Here is a 13311-nt window from a genome sequence, read left to right as displayed (position 1 = left end):
TGTGTACATAGCAATTATGCATGTAATAACACACACACACACACACACACATATATATATATATATATTACATTGAAGTTTCATTATTATTGAAGTTTCGCAACACACTAAACATTGTTTGCCAAAAATAATCACAAAAACACAGACTTTGTTTGACGAGTAATTTATAAGTATTTGTTAGTACTGTCTTATATGCCAATAAAGTTTACATTACAATACATGTACACTAAGAAAAGTGGCACACATACCCTAAACTATCGATTATTTAACATGTAGGACATTTTAGCTTATTCAATGAATCACCGACAACTCTATATTTGCCTACTGAAATTAGATGCATTCCAATATGTAGCTAATATATATATATATATATATATATATATATATATATATATATATACACACATACACCATATTTTCACGTAGGTCTTCTGTTGGGTTTTTCCAGTACTTTCTGCATTGGGAGCCGAAACATTATCAATTCTGTTCCTCGCGTTTAGCAATAGGTTTGCAGACCCTAGTACACAACACTACAGTTGTGTTTGCCTAAACACGCAATTTAAGTTTGATTTAATTATTTATAATATACACATTTGTCACACATGTAATGACAAGAAACAGAAACATTTTTATTGTTGCAAGTGTACCCTTTGGAATTTTGTATTGTTTTCCATATATCTTGTATACCAGTTTACTATATATACACTTTGTGCCTTTTCACAATTCCTTCTTGAATACAATTCCACTTAGACAAATGAGACATAAAACATAAAGCTACATAAAACACATAATTGTCTCTATACAGGTGGCGGTTTTATATGTAATTCCCCAAAGTGTTTGTTAATACTACTACTACTACTACTACTACTACTACTACTACTACTACTACTACTACTACTACTAATAATAATAATAATAATAATAATAATAATAATATCACTACAACCACTACATATGTTACCCTAAATGTTCATATCAGCATTTTACGGTCTCCAGACATAAACTGTTACTGTGAAATCAACAAACAACACATTAATGTATTTTGTTAACAAAAGCCAAATTAAATGTAAACAGGACAAAACACGTTGATTTTTTAAAAATCTTTCAAAAATATTGTTTAAAGATTATTATTATTATTTTTTTTATGCGTTTTGGAATAGTCCAACAAATATTTTTCTATTTTTAAATTGTTATGCCTCCTGCCATATCAATTCAAGTTTAATTATACTAACTTTTTTTCTTTCAATGCTTTAAAAACATAAATTATGAAATAGTTTTACTGTAAAGCAATCAGGTGCATAAACATTATAACACTGGTATCGAGTCGTGTCTTAATCTTGAATCTCGAACAGAAATGACTTCAAACAGCACAGATGTAAAGGGACGACATTGTATTTTATGTCTTTGATGTGAACGAAGTACTTGCAAGACATTATTTTCAAGAGAGAAGATACATGGCACCCTCTGGTGGACACATAGTGATACAGCAGTATTTCTTCGTAAGACTTTGCTTGAAGATTTTCCGTGAGGTTTTATTGGTTATCCTTAAATTATCTATTTATAAAGACATGGAAACATTTTCATCAATTAAGCATTTGTAAAATCCAGTAATTTAGAGATCATTTAGAACCAACTGAATACCCTTGAGCCCTCCAAAATGATGCTCCGTCAAATTAAACACAGAACAGGTTGCATGTGTTCTTAGTCTTTAGAAATGACTGAATAAGTGTTAGATATAAAATGTATTAGGTTTGGGCTCTGAAAGACCAGCGTTGTAGACCACTGTGGACACAGAGTACAAGCATAGGACTTCACAACATTGGCACAGATAAGAAACACATTAATAAACATTTTGGAGTCATTTTAGCCTATTACTAATTTAGCTAACCCTAATTCTAATTTCCAGGCGAGGCACAAAAGGTACCATAAATACATCTTATTAAGGACAGGTTTTACCAGGGCTATAGTTGGGTCTGTGCATTCTGGAAATCTTGAACTGGAAGAATTAAAGATTGCCAAACTGACTGCACATTTGTTATATCCTAAAACTATCTTTGAAGGTTATTTCCCCAAATTGTGTAAGTAAAAAAAAAAAAAAAAAAAAAAACTAGTTAAAAAACACACGTCTGGTTCGTTTGCTCTTCCTGCTATTTGTGTTGGTGATTTAAAGAGAAGAATAAACACTGCTGCACAATGACAGTCAGACTCCATAGACAAACTGCTTGTGTTACCTTATCAATGCAATACTTTATAACATTGGACAAAAACAAACATATTTAATAAGTTTGATTTTAATTGTATTGCTTTGTATTAAGTTACTAATACTTTAAATGTGTATTCTCTAAATGAATGTCTGTCTGATCTAATTGGCACACAAACTGTCCCCCCTCAAGTGAATAGTGCTGCTCACAATCACCTAAAGACTGTAATTGTAATATGTGTGATTGACGTCTTGCCCTGGAATAAAGGGGGCAGGTAATGAGAGTAGATTTGTGAGACTTTGCATACACAAAACAGTTCCTCCTCACAGCTGAATATGTTTTTTTTTCCTTCTTCTTCTGACAAAGCAGGTGTATGCGCAACCCTGAAGATGTGCCACGTTGTAGCTGGATGTATTGTCATACAAGGAGATCACAGTACAGGGCAAGAATAAACAAATATACAGTCAAAACCCCATTGTTATATACAATTTGACTATTATGTATACAATCTGTTTCAAAAATAATAACAAATCTGATGTAAACTGGAGCTCTCAGATACTCAGTTAAACTCTATTTTTAAATGGCTAAGAATTAAAGTTAATCCAAAACGTGTAACTCCTGATAACAGTGTTTGAGGTTGGTTACTAACCTGTTTACTAATCTGTTTACTAACCTCAATGCCCTTGTTATTGTCGCATTTAAACCTTCAGAAATGATTCACTAATAAACTGCAATAAAAGTTGGTTTAAAGGGGGTACATTTCTCTGCATTGTAGAGTGAAGTTAGATTGTGTTATTGGGTTTTTGTTGCAATGTTTAAGCAATGATGAATGATACAATGTATAATTTAATCATTGCTCTGCTCTGCCTTCACTCTGAGGGGCGGGTCTTATACTCTCGTCCTCTCCTCTTCCGCTGTAGCTCTTCTCCCTCTTTCTTTCTGCACATCAGAGGAATAGACGGATACACTGTTCCAGACAACTGTGAAAATGTTTCAAATTGGACCAAAAATACTCTTACTTCTTCTTTTAGCATTTCCATGTACTCTCATCGGATTCACCGGTAAGTTCAATGGTTTCTGTTGCGCTGTGTGTTGGGACTACAGTTCAGCAGCTGTTTGTACTTTTCCGAGCTTTCTATATAGACGTGGCACAGATGACTGGGGATATACTTAAAAAAACCACATCTGCTTTCTTGCAAACTAATCATACGTTGTTGTTAAGTAAACTGGGCCTGTGTGTGTTTGCTGTACTAAATCATGGAGACTACGTGGCCAAAATGTCCCAGGGAAGTTCCAAAAGTGCGTTTTAATTTGTATTGAAGTACTTCAAGTGTAAACGGGGTCGTGTTTAAAATACCCGGACTTCAACTAATATAGCTCTTAATACAAACGAAGCATGTACAAGCGATAGTCTGTTAGCTTTCACTTACGTTCAAAATCCTTGTTTCGCAAAGCTGGTGAACACTTTCTAATCGGACAGTTTAGAAGTACACGTCTTTTGAGACCTGAAGACGTTTCTGATCGGTTACCTTGAATCTGTGTATCGGTTTAGTGAGTTAATCCGATGGGATTTGTATGTGTGCATTCACATTTCAGAAACTGATTTAAACTATTATCACTCAGATGCAGTGTTGTGCATGGTAGTGGCTTTTCCCGGGCAGGACTCACGCTGTAAGTCTGCTCTGATTCACCGCTAGTTCATTTTTTGGTGACGTGTCCTAAAGACTGTGTGCGGAGCGCTGCTGCCATTGCAAAGGCATACTATTGATAACTGGAGGGGGAAAGACAGACAATTGTTGCTCGACGTGAATCTGCTGCTAATTAACATTGAGTGTGAAAAGATTTACACACACGATCACTTTCATTGACATAAAAAGCCGAGACATGTTGCGGAATATAGCTTCTCATGTTCCTAACCTTGATCAACTCATGCACACAGTTACAGTAAAACATGCGCATGAATAAAAGTGCATGGCAAACTGTCTAACGTTTTAATTCCATACGTAGATGCATATAAACTGAGTGCTATATTTATGCATTGAGTTTTTGGCGGATACAATGTAGGGTATATAGGCAGTCATTTCTTAATTCTAAAATGACACGCTTGACACAGAGACTGGAGATCTACTGCCCAAATAGAAAAAATATAGCAGACACCACAAAGCAATAGTAGTTTGGCCTTAAGGCAATTGCAGACTAGTTGATGCAGACATATGTTGGCAAAACTGAAGCGTGAAGCCTGTTCAATTGATACAAATTAAAAGTTCAACTGCTTATATGATTTATGTATGCAGACTGGACGAGACAATGCCAATATGGAATTCCTATTCATGTGTTTTGAGTATTAAAAAACAAAAAAAGTCAAGGTTTGATTGCCAGCAGTGGAGGTACCATCTAATCTGTCAGTCCTGGAGATAAGCCTGGTAACCCTTGAAAAATGTACTTGACCAGAGGCCAGCTGCATGAAACAACACGTTTCTCCCTAGTTTCCACTTGTTCCATGCGTTTAAAAGTGTTCCACCGAAGAACACTGAAGTTGATGCATCAATTAATGGAGAATATGCTTCATTTAATACAATTATCCCATATTTTGATGCAACAAGTTAGGAGCTTGAAGGCCTTGTTGATAACTTCTCCTCTCTTGTTTAGGGCGGGTGTCAGCAGAGAGTGAGCACCCAGAGGACTCTTCCCCAGACTCTGCAGGTGCTGCTGATGATGATGATGATGAGGAGGAGGAGGATGAAGAGGCACTGTTAGAGGAACCTCATGTCCCTGAAGTAAGTGATTACTGGGTTCCTGAGATGATCAATGTTTTGGTCAGGGGAAAACCCCACAAAACAATGTCAGCTATTCATATGCTGTTTTGTGGGACCGGATTATTTGACAGCTGGGACAATGTGTTCTGGGAGGGATACAGAATGCCACTGATCAACACAGAACACACTGTCCCAGCTGTCAAATAATTTAATCTTAACAAACAGGGTTTAGTTAAGCATGCTTTGCAGCTGTAATTAAGACCTAGTGTGTAAGTCACTGGTCAACCCTAATGCCAACATTAAAAACAATTATGGTCAGTGTCTATACATAGGACAGGCCTGGTGGCCATTACTGTTGATCCCCTCTTTGTTTGGTGCTGTGCCGGCAAGATTGAGTCTGACCCCAAGTGTCTGTTTAGGATTCAGAAGATGAAGCACAGGATGATTCAACAGGCGTTGCTGTGACGTCTCACCCTGATGCTGAAACCACCATCCTGTTTGTGACCGGGGAAGGTATGTGACCAACATTACCCCATAGGTCTGTTCCCAGCACCTTTCATTCTGGGGCGTGTTCAGTGATCTTCTGTTGTGGAGAGTTGTGTTCTGTTGTCACCTGGTTCTGGTCAAAGGTGTCAAGAAAAATAATAATAAAATATTTTAATGTAAAACACAAGTCCCGAACAGCCAAGATGTCGTTATTTAGTTAATAATTGGGCTTAATGAGTCAGTTACCATGTATTCAACATAATCTGTGATTTACTGATTTTGAGAAATGTTTAAATGTAGTACAGGGGTGGCCAATCCTGGTCCTGAAGAGCTGCAAGCCTGCAGACTTTCCAGGTCTCTCTAAATTACCAATCATTGGATACCTTGAACACGGGGACATTTTGACTAATTAAGACACAATTGGTTCAATTAAGCAGTTAATGATCTGGATAGAACAAAAGCCTGTAGACTCTCCAGGACCAGGGTTAGACACCCCTGTTATAGGTATACAACTAAGTAAGACCTAGACAATGCAGCTGGTTTGACTTCCTTATCCATATAATTGGTTCATTTTAGTGATTAAGATCAGAGATGGAATTAAAACCAGAAACAAATGTGGCACTCTTGGATTTGAGCAGCCTGCCCCTGATTCATACCTGTGGTGGACAACACTAATCCTGCAAAGCCTTAGTCCTAAAGCAGCGGAACTCAACCCTGGTCCTGGAGGACCCCCTACCCTGCTGATTTTTGTTCCAACCGAACTCTCAATAACTTAATTGAACCTTAACTGATGAAGTAATCCGATTAGATTTGACTTGTAATAATAATAATAGATTTGTAATAAAATAGTTGGTTCCTTAAGTTATTTTTACAATTCTGTACTTAACTTATAGCCCATACTGTTTAAAATAATGAAAAAGCTCTGAGTTAAGAAATTACTTTTAATTATGGGTTCAATTAAGTAATTGAGAGCAGCAGGGTAGGGGGTCCTCCAGGGGCAGGGTCAAGTCAAGACCAGGGGTCTTCTGCTGCTGTGGCTGCTGCTTCTTCTACTGCTCCTTCTTCCATGAGTCTGCATAATAGTTTTCAGCAGCTTATAGATTGAAGACTCCCCTAATATATGCAAACTGAATCTACTAATTCCTACCACACTCTTGTTTTTGTTGAATAATACTTTTTTTTTTTTTTTCCTATTTAAGATTTTCCAGATGTGCCAGCAGAAATCAGTATTTCATGGATGAGTTTTATTTATTGTTTTGTTCACTAATTAGGAACCTCTTTTTATGATCCAGAGTTCCCAGCAAATGAAATTGTGAAATTCTTGGTGGGCTTCACCAATATGGGCAGTCAAGACTTCACGATCCATTCTCTGGAGGCCTCTTTCCGCTATCCTCAGGACTTCCAGTTCTACATTCAGAATGTGAGTAAAATGTCATCAGAGACCTCTTCTTAATCACCACCACACTCAATCAGCAAATGTTTTTTAGATATTGGAAAATAATGTTTCAGCTTGCTTTGAAGCAGCCTTGAATATGCTAAACTTGTAAAGTTTTATTTTATTCCACATGATTCTACACTAGTTTCTGCTTGGCGTAATTACTAGTGCTATGAATATATATTTTTAATCTGCTACTTGGATGGTGTTTTCACATAGCTGGTTATATAATGCTAATTTATGCTGATTTTAATCTTCAAGCAGGTTAGAGAAGTTGCTATTGATTAATCAGCATTGTGGGAAGGATTTGTGGAAACTCATATCTGAGAACCAAAAAACTATTAATTCTGATTGAAGGGAGCCATATAGCAAGAGTATTCTTTCCTAATGTAAATACTAGAAGACCTACCATCAGCCCTGGCAAAAACCATTACTTCTGCCCCTAGCCCATATACCAGGTGTTGGCAACCCTGTTCCGGCTGAGCCACATCTCTGCAGGTTTTATAGGTTTCACTAAATCATCCATCACTGCATACCTTGGCTAATTCAGCCAGATTGAGTAAAGTAAGTAGTATAGGTTTTGGATTAAACAAAAACAAGATGACGCTGGCATTCTAGAACCTGGGTTGCCCATCCGTGCCTTGTACCCAAAAGGAATCCAGAAGTTGTTAATTCTTGAAGGGTTTGGTGTCTGAATGCTCTTTCTTTTAGTTTACAGCTCTGCCGCTGAGCACCCTGGTCCAGCCCCAGAGACAGGCCTCCTTTGAGTACTCCTTCATCCCTGCGCAGCCCATGGCTGGCCGCCCCTTTGGACTGGTCATTCAGCTGCACTACCAGGATAGTGAGGTGAGCGAGAGTCTCAAAGCTTTCTGGTATACCAGCTTCCTATGCTTTATATACAGAAATTTTACATATAGCACAATGGCAAACAAAAACATGTAAAAAAACTAAAAACTAAATTGCCACAAACTGGCTTCATATAACACCTAAAACGTTCATAGGCTTTATGAACTGTTTAGATGCAATAATGCCTTTTTTATACTGGTACATGGTGATTTATACAAAGTTGTGCGAACAAAACAAGTGACAGTTGAATATAAATGTATATAGCACTTACATGCAAATAAACCATTTGAACAGAACTGCTTTACAATCATAATAGCTTCACGTGTTTTCACATACCTGTGTACTTCTGGTCACAGCAAATTCTGTTGCTTGCCCCTGCTTTACTACTTTTCTTGTGTATAAAACTGTCCAGGTTAAATTCTGTGTTATACAGCCCAGTTCTGTACAGTGACAGTAAGCTGAAAATAATTGCTTTGTGTTCTAAATACAGGAATAAAATATATGCAGCTTGCATTTTTCTTTTTTTGATTTATATTCTCTGGTACATTTTGGCATGTTGCAACATACTGTCATTTAATTGGGCTGCACACCAATTAGTTCAGTACATCAGCCACAAGGCCCTGTATCTTTACATTTCTGTAGAGTTCTTTTAAATGTTAAAGTAGAAACTGTAAATTTGAAAGCCTTGGCACTTCTAGTTTCAAGAACGCAAAGGTACTTGGTACCATTAAAGGTGATTAGAAGCTTTCATTGAACTAATGGATCCCATCCTGTTCTCTCTGGTCTAGGGCAATGTGTTCCAGACAGCTGTGTTCAACCAGACGGTCACCATCACCGAGCTGGAGGAAGGCCTGGATGGAGAAACGTGAGGCTCTCATTTTTAACTAATGGGCTAAATTGTCAACTGCTTTCCTGGTTATTTGTATATTCTCGAGTCTACAGCACTGTGTGTGTGTGTGGCTATATAGATGTAGATGATACAATAAGCACTCCAAGGTTTCCAATCTGGGCAGTCATAGCTGAATGACTGGGATTCACCAATCAGTGCATGTGTTGGGTGGCCTCAAGTCTTTTAAGGTTTCCTTGATTAGTTTTACAGCAGTTCCTCCCTGTGACTTACTGGCTCCTGTGAGATCTATTGAGAAATGGACTCACATTGAGAAAAATAGATTGGTTAGCAGTGTGTATTGAGCTATGCATCATATTTTTCTCTCCTGTATCCTGGTACTATGCTAATTTGCTTACAAATTGCCAATTTCAAAAGCAATACAACAAAAATGCTCTTACGATTGTAAAAAAATAAAAAAAATAATAAGTTGTCATGATCTTTTTATTAGGTCTTGAACCTTAATGACACATTTGTATTGGTATGTTTTTTCTGACTGAGCGGTGGTGATCTTTACTCTTTTCGTCAGGATCTTCATGTACATTTTCCTGTCTGGACTGGTGGTGCTCTTCGGCTTTGGACTGTACCAGGTGCTGGAGGCCCGAACGGTATGGAGAAGTTTTGTATGGGGCTTGGAGTGGGCACTTGTCATCGTATTACTCTTCTTGATTGTCAATGGCTGTCTTTAATCTTTATGCCTATGTTGAGCAGAGGAAGAGAGTGCCAGTGAAGGTGGAGACGGGCACCGGTGGTCTGAATGATGTGGACATCAGCTGGATCCCCCAGGAGACCCTCAACGTCATGAGTGAGTACTTCAGTCCAGTTCCAATGTCTAGTCCAGTTCCAGTCATAAATACAATGACTTAAAGAGGCCCAAGTCAGGATCTCAAAGCAGTCATTTATTACAGAGCTGTGGAGTCTAAAGAGACATGAACTCAGCCTGGCATATATAATATAATCCTAATTGAAGTGATTGAAACATGTCTTTTGAAATTTTGAATACTTTACAATGCTTTAAGCTTGTAGTAGTTGCAAACGAATAGCACTTTTAAGACGCCCTCCATTTATAAACATCTGACCTTGTAATAAGAAATATGCCTTGATAAAAGTATATTTATTTTGTTTTACAATACTGTAAGTTTTTGAGAAACAAGTTTTCCTTACTCATCCCTGCATAAACCGGTCTCTCTTATATGAGATACAGAAAAGTTTCTTATACTAAGTTCCTTAGTTTTAAATTCCATGGCAATGACCTTTTTAACAAATGACACTATTTATGTATCATCTTATGTAAATAACTTATTTACAACAGAAAATACATTTACAAATTAAACTGCAGGCATTCAACCATGCATTAGTAAGTCCAAATCCAAATGATCGTGATATCAAACATCGTGATCTTATACAGGGTATTGTATTGAGGTAGCCAAATCGCAGAATGAAACATTTAAGAGATGTTTCATTCTAAAAGGCTAGTATTGTTATCATCAAACATGTGTGAAATAAAACATTCTGATACTGATTGGTTGTTTGTGTGAGATCTGAAAATGGTCTTTCTCTGCGTCTCTCCCTGTAGACAAGGCCTCGCCCAAAGCCTCTCCCAGGAAGCGCACCAAGAGGGCTGCAGGCACCGACCAATAGATCTCACCCATCCCCACCCTTCCTCTACACCTCCAGCCTCTTCGCATGCTGGGAACAGTGGAGCTCCCCAACCTGACCACATCACATCCATTGCCCCCCTTTGATCTCTGCCCCTGCTACACTGTCACATTGACCACAGTGAAGGGTTCTGAAGGAAGGTAGTCTGTGGCGTCTCAGACTGCCTGTTGCTTCTGTCCCCTAAACTTAATTCCCAGAGACCCACTCCATGCTATAGCCTGAGAACCGTTACAGGTATTGAAAATGGACATGTAGGTTCTGAAGCCTAGCTTTTATGTGGCTACAGCAGTGATTACATAGGAATACAAACTGTCTTTTTCTTTGGGGGAGGTTTACTTCTAGAGAAATTCTTGCATACACTACTTTACTTTCAAGTGTCTAATCAGTTACTGTTGGTGGCTAGAAATGGTATACATTTGCTCCAGGAGTTTTGGGATCAATTGGTGAGAATCAGCTAACCTCTGGATGTGATTAGATTAAAATGCAATAACGTGCTTCTACCATGAGCTGAACCCTGGCGCACATTGTGACCCTGAAGGCAGCTACTGTTTTTGACATGCACACTTCTGTCCAGTGTATGTAATTTCCACTCATGTTACAGCTACCATTGTTTTTCTTTTTTAATTTTTAATTTAATTTTTTAATTCTTTTTTGTTGGTATGTTGTTTTGACTTTCCATTACCTACTAAAGTTCATTAAGTCAAACATAATTGATTTATATTTTAATTTTATTCTTGGTAAGGGAAACCTGCTTTTCATAATGACTGTCGTTTCTCAAACAAGTAATCGCTGTGCAGTCTGACCGGTCTGAAGATGTCACACCTCGGACAATAATCTTCCCTCATCTGTATTCCCCTGATAATTACATTCCTTCAATAAGTGATTTCAGTGCAAGAAACTTAATGTGTTGAATACAGTCATGTTTGTTACTAAACTGAGGACTAAAATCTAAAGCAATAAATGACAATCAATTGAATGACACTTGATTTTATCTTCAAATTTTCCATATTCACACTGCCATGTTTACCAAGTTTCTATCTACATCTCATTTGGAACTGGCATTAAAGCTTTATGAATGAATGGAGTGTGTTCTATATTGAAATTAGAACAAATTAATATTTTTTGTAACAATAAATCATGAGTTTGTGATAACCAGATTATTATTTATTGCAAGCAGAAGTAGCCACTTTAGTCCTGATAACCCAAGGTGGAAGCATGGTAGTATTTTGTATGGTCTGCATGTCAGTGGGCACTGCCACTGTAAATCTGCAGGATGGTCTGGTTGATCAGGCGCTCTTGCAATGCACACCGAATAGTGTCAAATCTTCACATCCAGGCACTCTAGAATCTTAATATCTCTAACACAAAAGTGATTAATTTGAATGGAATTAGGTGTGAATTTTCAGGATTGCAATGCAATATTGTATTACAGTATTAATACAGTATTAACTTCATTAGTATTGAGTACAAATTGCAAGGTTTCTTCAAGTTTGTTGGCATATGTACCCAATTTTTTTTTTAACTGGTCTTTGTGAATTTGTCACAGTGTAATTGGGTTTAAATTGGTTCACACTAATACCCAAGAGGTTGGGAGCAAGAGCCAATTCCTTATCTGTCAAGGACTAGTGATAAAGACCCTTGATTCTAGTGTGTGTACAGGAAGTAGAGTCCGATCTTTACATCAGAGATAATTTTTTACACAAGTCCTACAGATGGCTGAAGGCTTAGAGATGGCAATTGATTTCTGAGGTTCTGTTCAGTATTTTTGGACAGCTGAGTGCTGTTTGCTCCAGTCCCAGCTGTTAAATTTGGATGTGATTTTTCTGCAGTCTTCTCAATGCTGTCAGTGTAACAATAAAATTACAATCTGGGGGGAAAAATGTGTGCTCCTTTTTGTTTGGTTATAGGTGGGATGTATATAAGGCCCAGTTTATTATATGACAAATCCCTGTTTACCCACACTACCGCTAGGTGGCAACCACAGTTTACCCAATTTAGGTTAAGTGAGCAGAAACCTTATAGCACAGCTCAGACCTGGTCCTGGAGTAAATGCCCACCCCCCTTTTTGTTTTTTTGTTGTTTTTTTGGGGTCCAGCTGGGTGTTGTAATGAAAACCTCGCCTTAGGGTTACCTGTGCACCGTTAGTTGTGCTCTGGATCCGGAGCAGAGCTGGATTGAGGCTCAGCCGAGTTATCCATACTGCTCCACTTGCTCCCCCTTTCATAAAACTCTCCCATACATTAAGTCCAGTTTTCTTGAATTAACAAAATATGTAACTTCATAGGTATTGTGTGTTGTGGGTTATACAATAAAATCAGTTCTCACACCAGTTATTAGTACATAATATTAGTTAAGGTCACATTCTGGAGTCATGGGCCCTCTGCACCTGGATTGCCTTAGACCTCTTTATTGTACTATTGTTGACTTTTTCCAGGTTTAAATGGTTAAATAGAAGTTTGTTATAAATAATACTTGGGAGAAAACACAAAATATGTATTTTTTTTAACTAAACCATTATAGTTTTATGAATCATCTTGAGCAAAATCCTGTAAAGAGCTACTCCAGGTTAAGTGAAACTAAAACCTTAGTATTTCAGAAACAAAGTATGTTGTTTATGAGCTCTTGACACAAGGTTATGTCGTGTGTGCAGTTGGCCCCTGCTTGGATTCAGATTACACTTATCTGCATAAAATCCAACAGAACATATATATTGTACACCTTGCATATAAAATTATTTCTACTTGGCTAAATCACAGATCTAAAATACAATAGATCTGTTACCAAATAGGACCTTTGTTTGGTATCTCCTTGGTGTTCATGCAGGGTTTTGTCTGGAGCCTCAGTACAATTTCACGACTAGACTAGAATTTCATGATGCAGAAAGATTTTGGGTCTAATGTGAATCCTGATTATGCATTTGTATTTTTGGTTTGGGGCTTATATAAGAGAATTTATATGCACAAAACCAGTGTGATTTTCAACAGGGACAAAACATGTAGTAATATGGAAAACCTTTTTTGTGTCAATTAAACGACTTGCCAC

At 37.6% G+C, this 13311-nt stretch overlaps 1 protein-coding gene across 2 annotated transcripts; it reads left to right on the top strand.

The window, feature by feature from the left end:
• The first annotated feature begins 3103 nt into the window (after nucleotides 1-3103).
• LOC136748684 (translocon-associated protein subunit alpha) lies at nucleotides 3104-11250 on the top strand. Of its 2 annotated transcripts, none has more exons than XM_066702651.1 (9): nucleotides 3104-3262; nucleotides 4851-4978; nucleotides 5377-5470; nucleotides 6736-6863; nucleotides 7590-7724; nucleotides 8513-8589; nucleotides 9140-9218; nucleotides 9322-9415; nucleotides 10187-11250. In XM_066702651.1, the coding sequence occupies exons 1-9, from the start codon at nucleotides 3190-3192 to the stop codon at nucleotides 10249-10251; spliced, it is 873 nt and encodes a 290-aa protein (XP_066558748.1). In that variant the 5' UTR covers nucleotides 3104-3189; the 3' UTR covers nucleotides 10252-11250. The 2 variants fall into 2 exon arrangements, with proteins under 2 accessions (XP_066558748.1, XP_066558747.1); XM_066702650.1 differs by having other exon boundaries at nucleotides 6715-6863.
• Nucleotides 11251-13311: the final 2061 nt, after the last annotated feature.

This window comes from Amia ocellicauda, chromosome 4 (genome assembly GCF_036373705.1).
Source record: "Amia ocellicauda isolate fAmiCal2 chromosome 4, fAmiCal2.hap1, whole genome shotgun sequence".
Classification (NCBI taxonomy): Eukaryota; Metazoa; Chordata; class Actinopteri; order Amiiformes; family Amiidae; genus Amia; species Amia ocellicauda.
The sequence above is the reverse complement of the archived record's forward strand: the minus strand, read 5'-3'. Positions and strand labels throughout refer to the sequence as shown.

Coding starts and splice junctions, on each gene's coding strand:
- LOC136748684 (XM_066702650.1), top strand. CDS start 3,190: ATGTTTCAAATTGGACCAAAAATACTCTTACTTCTTCTTTTAGCATTT. Junction 4,979..5,376: donor AGGAACCTCATGTCCCTGAA/GTAAGTGATTAC, acceptor GTGTCTGTTTAG/GATTCAGAAGATGAAGCACA. Junction 9,416..10,186: donor GGAGACCCTCAACGTCATGA/GTGAGTACTTCA, acceptor CTCTCCCTGTAG/ACAAGGCCTCGCCCAAAGCC.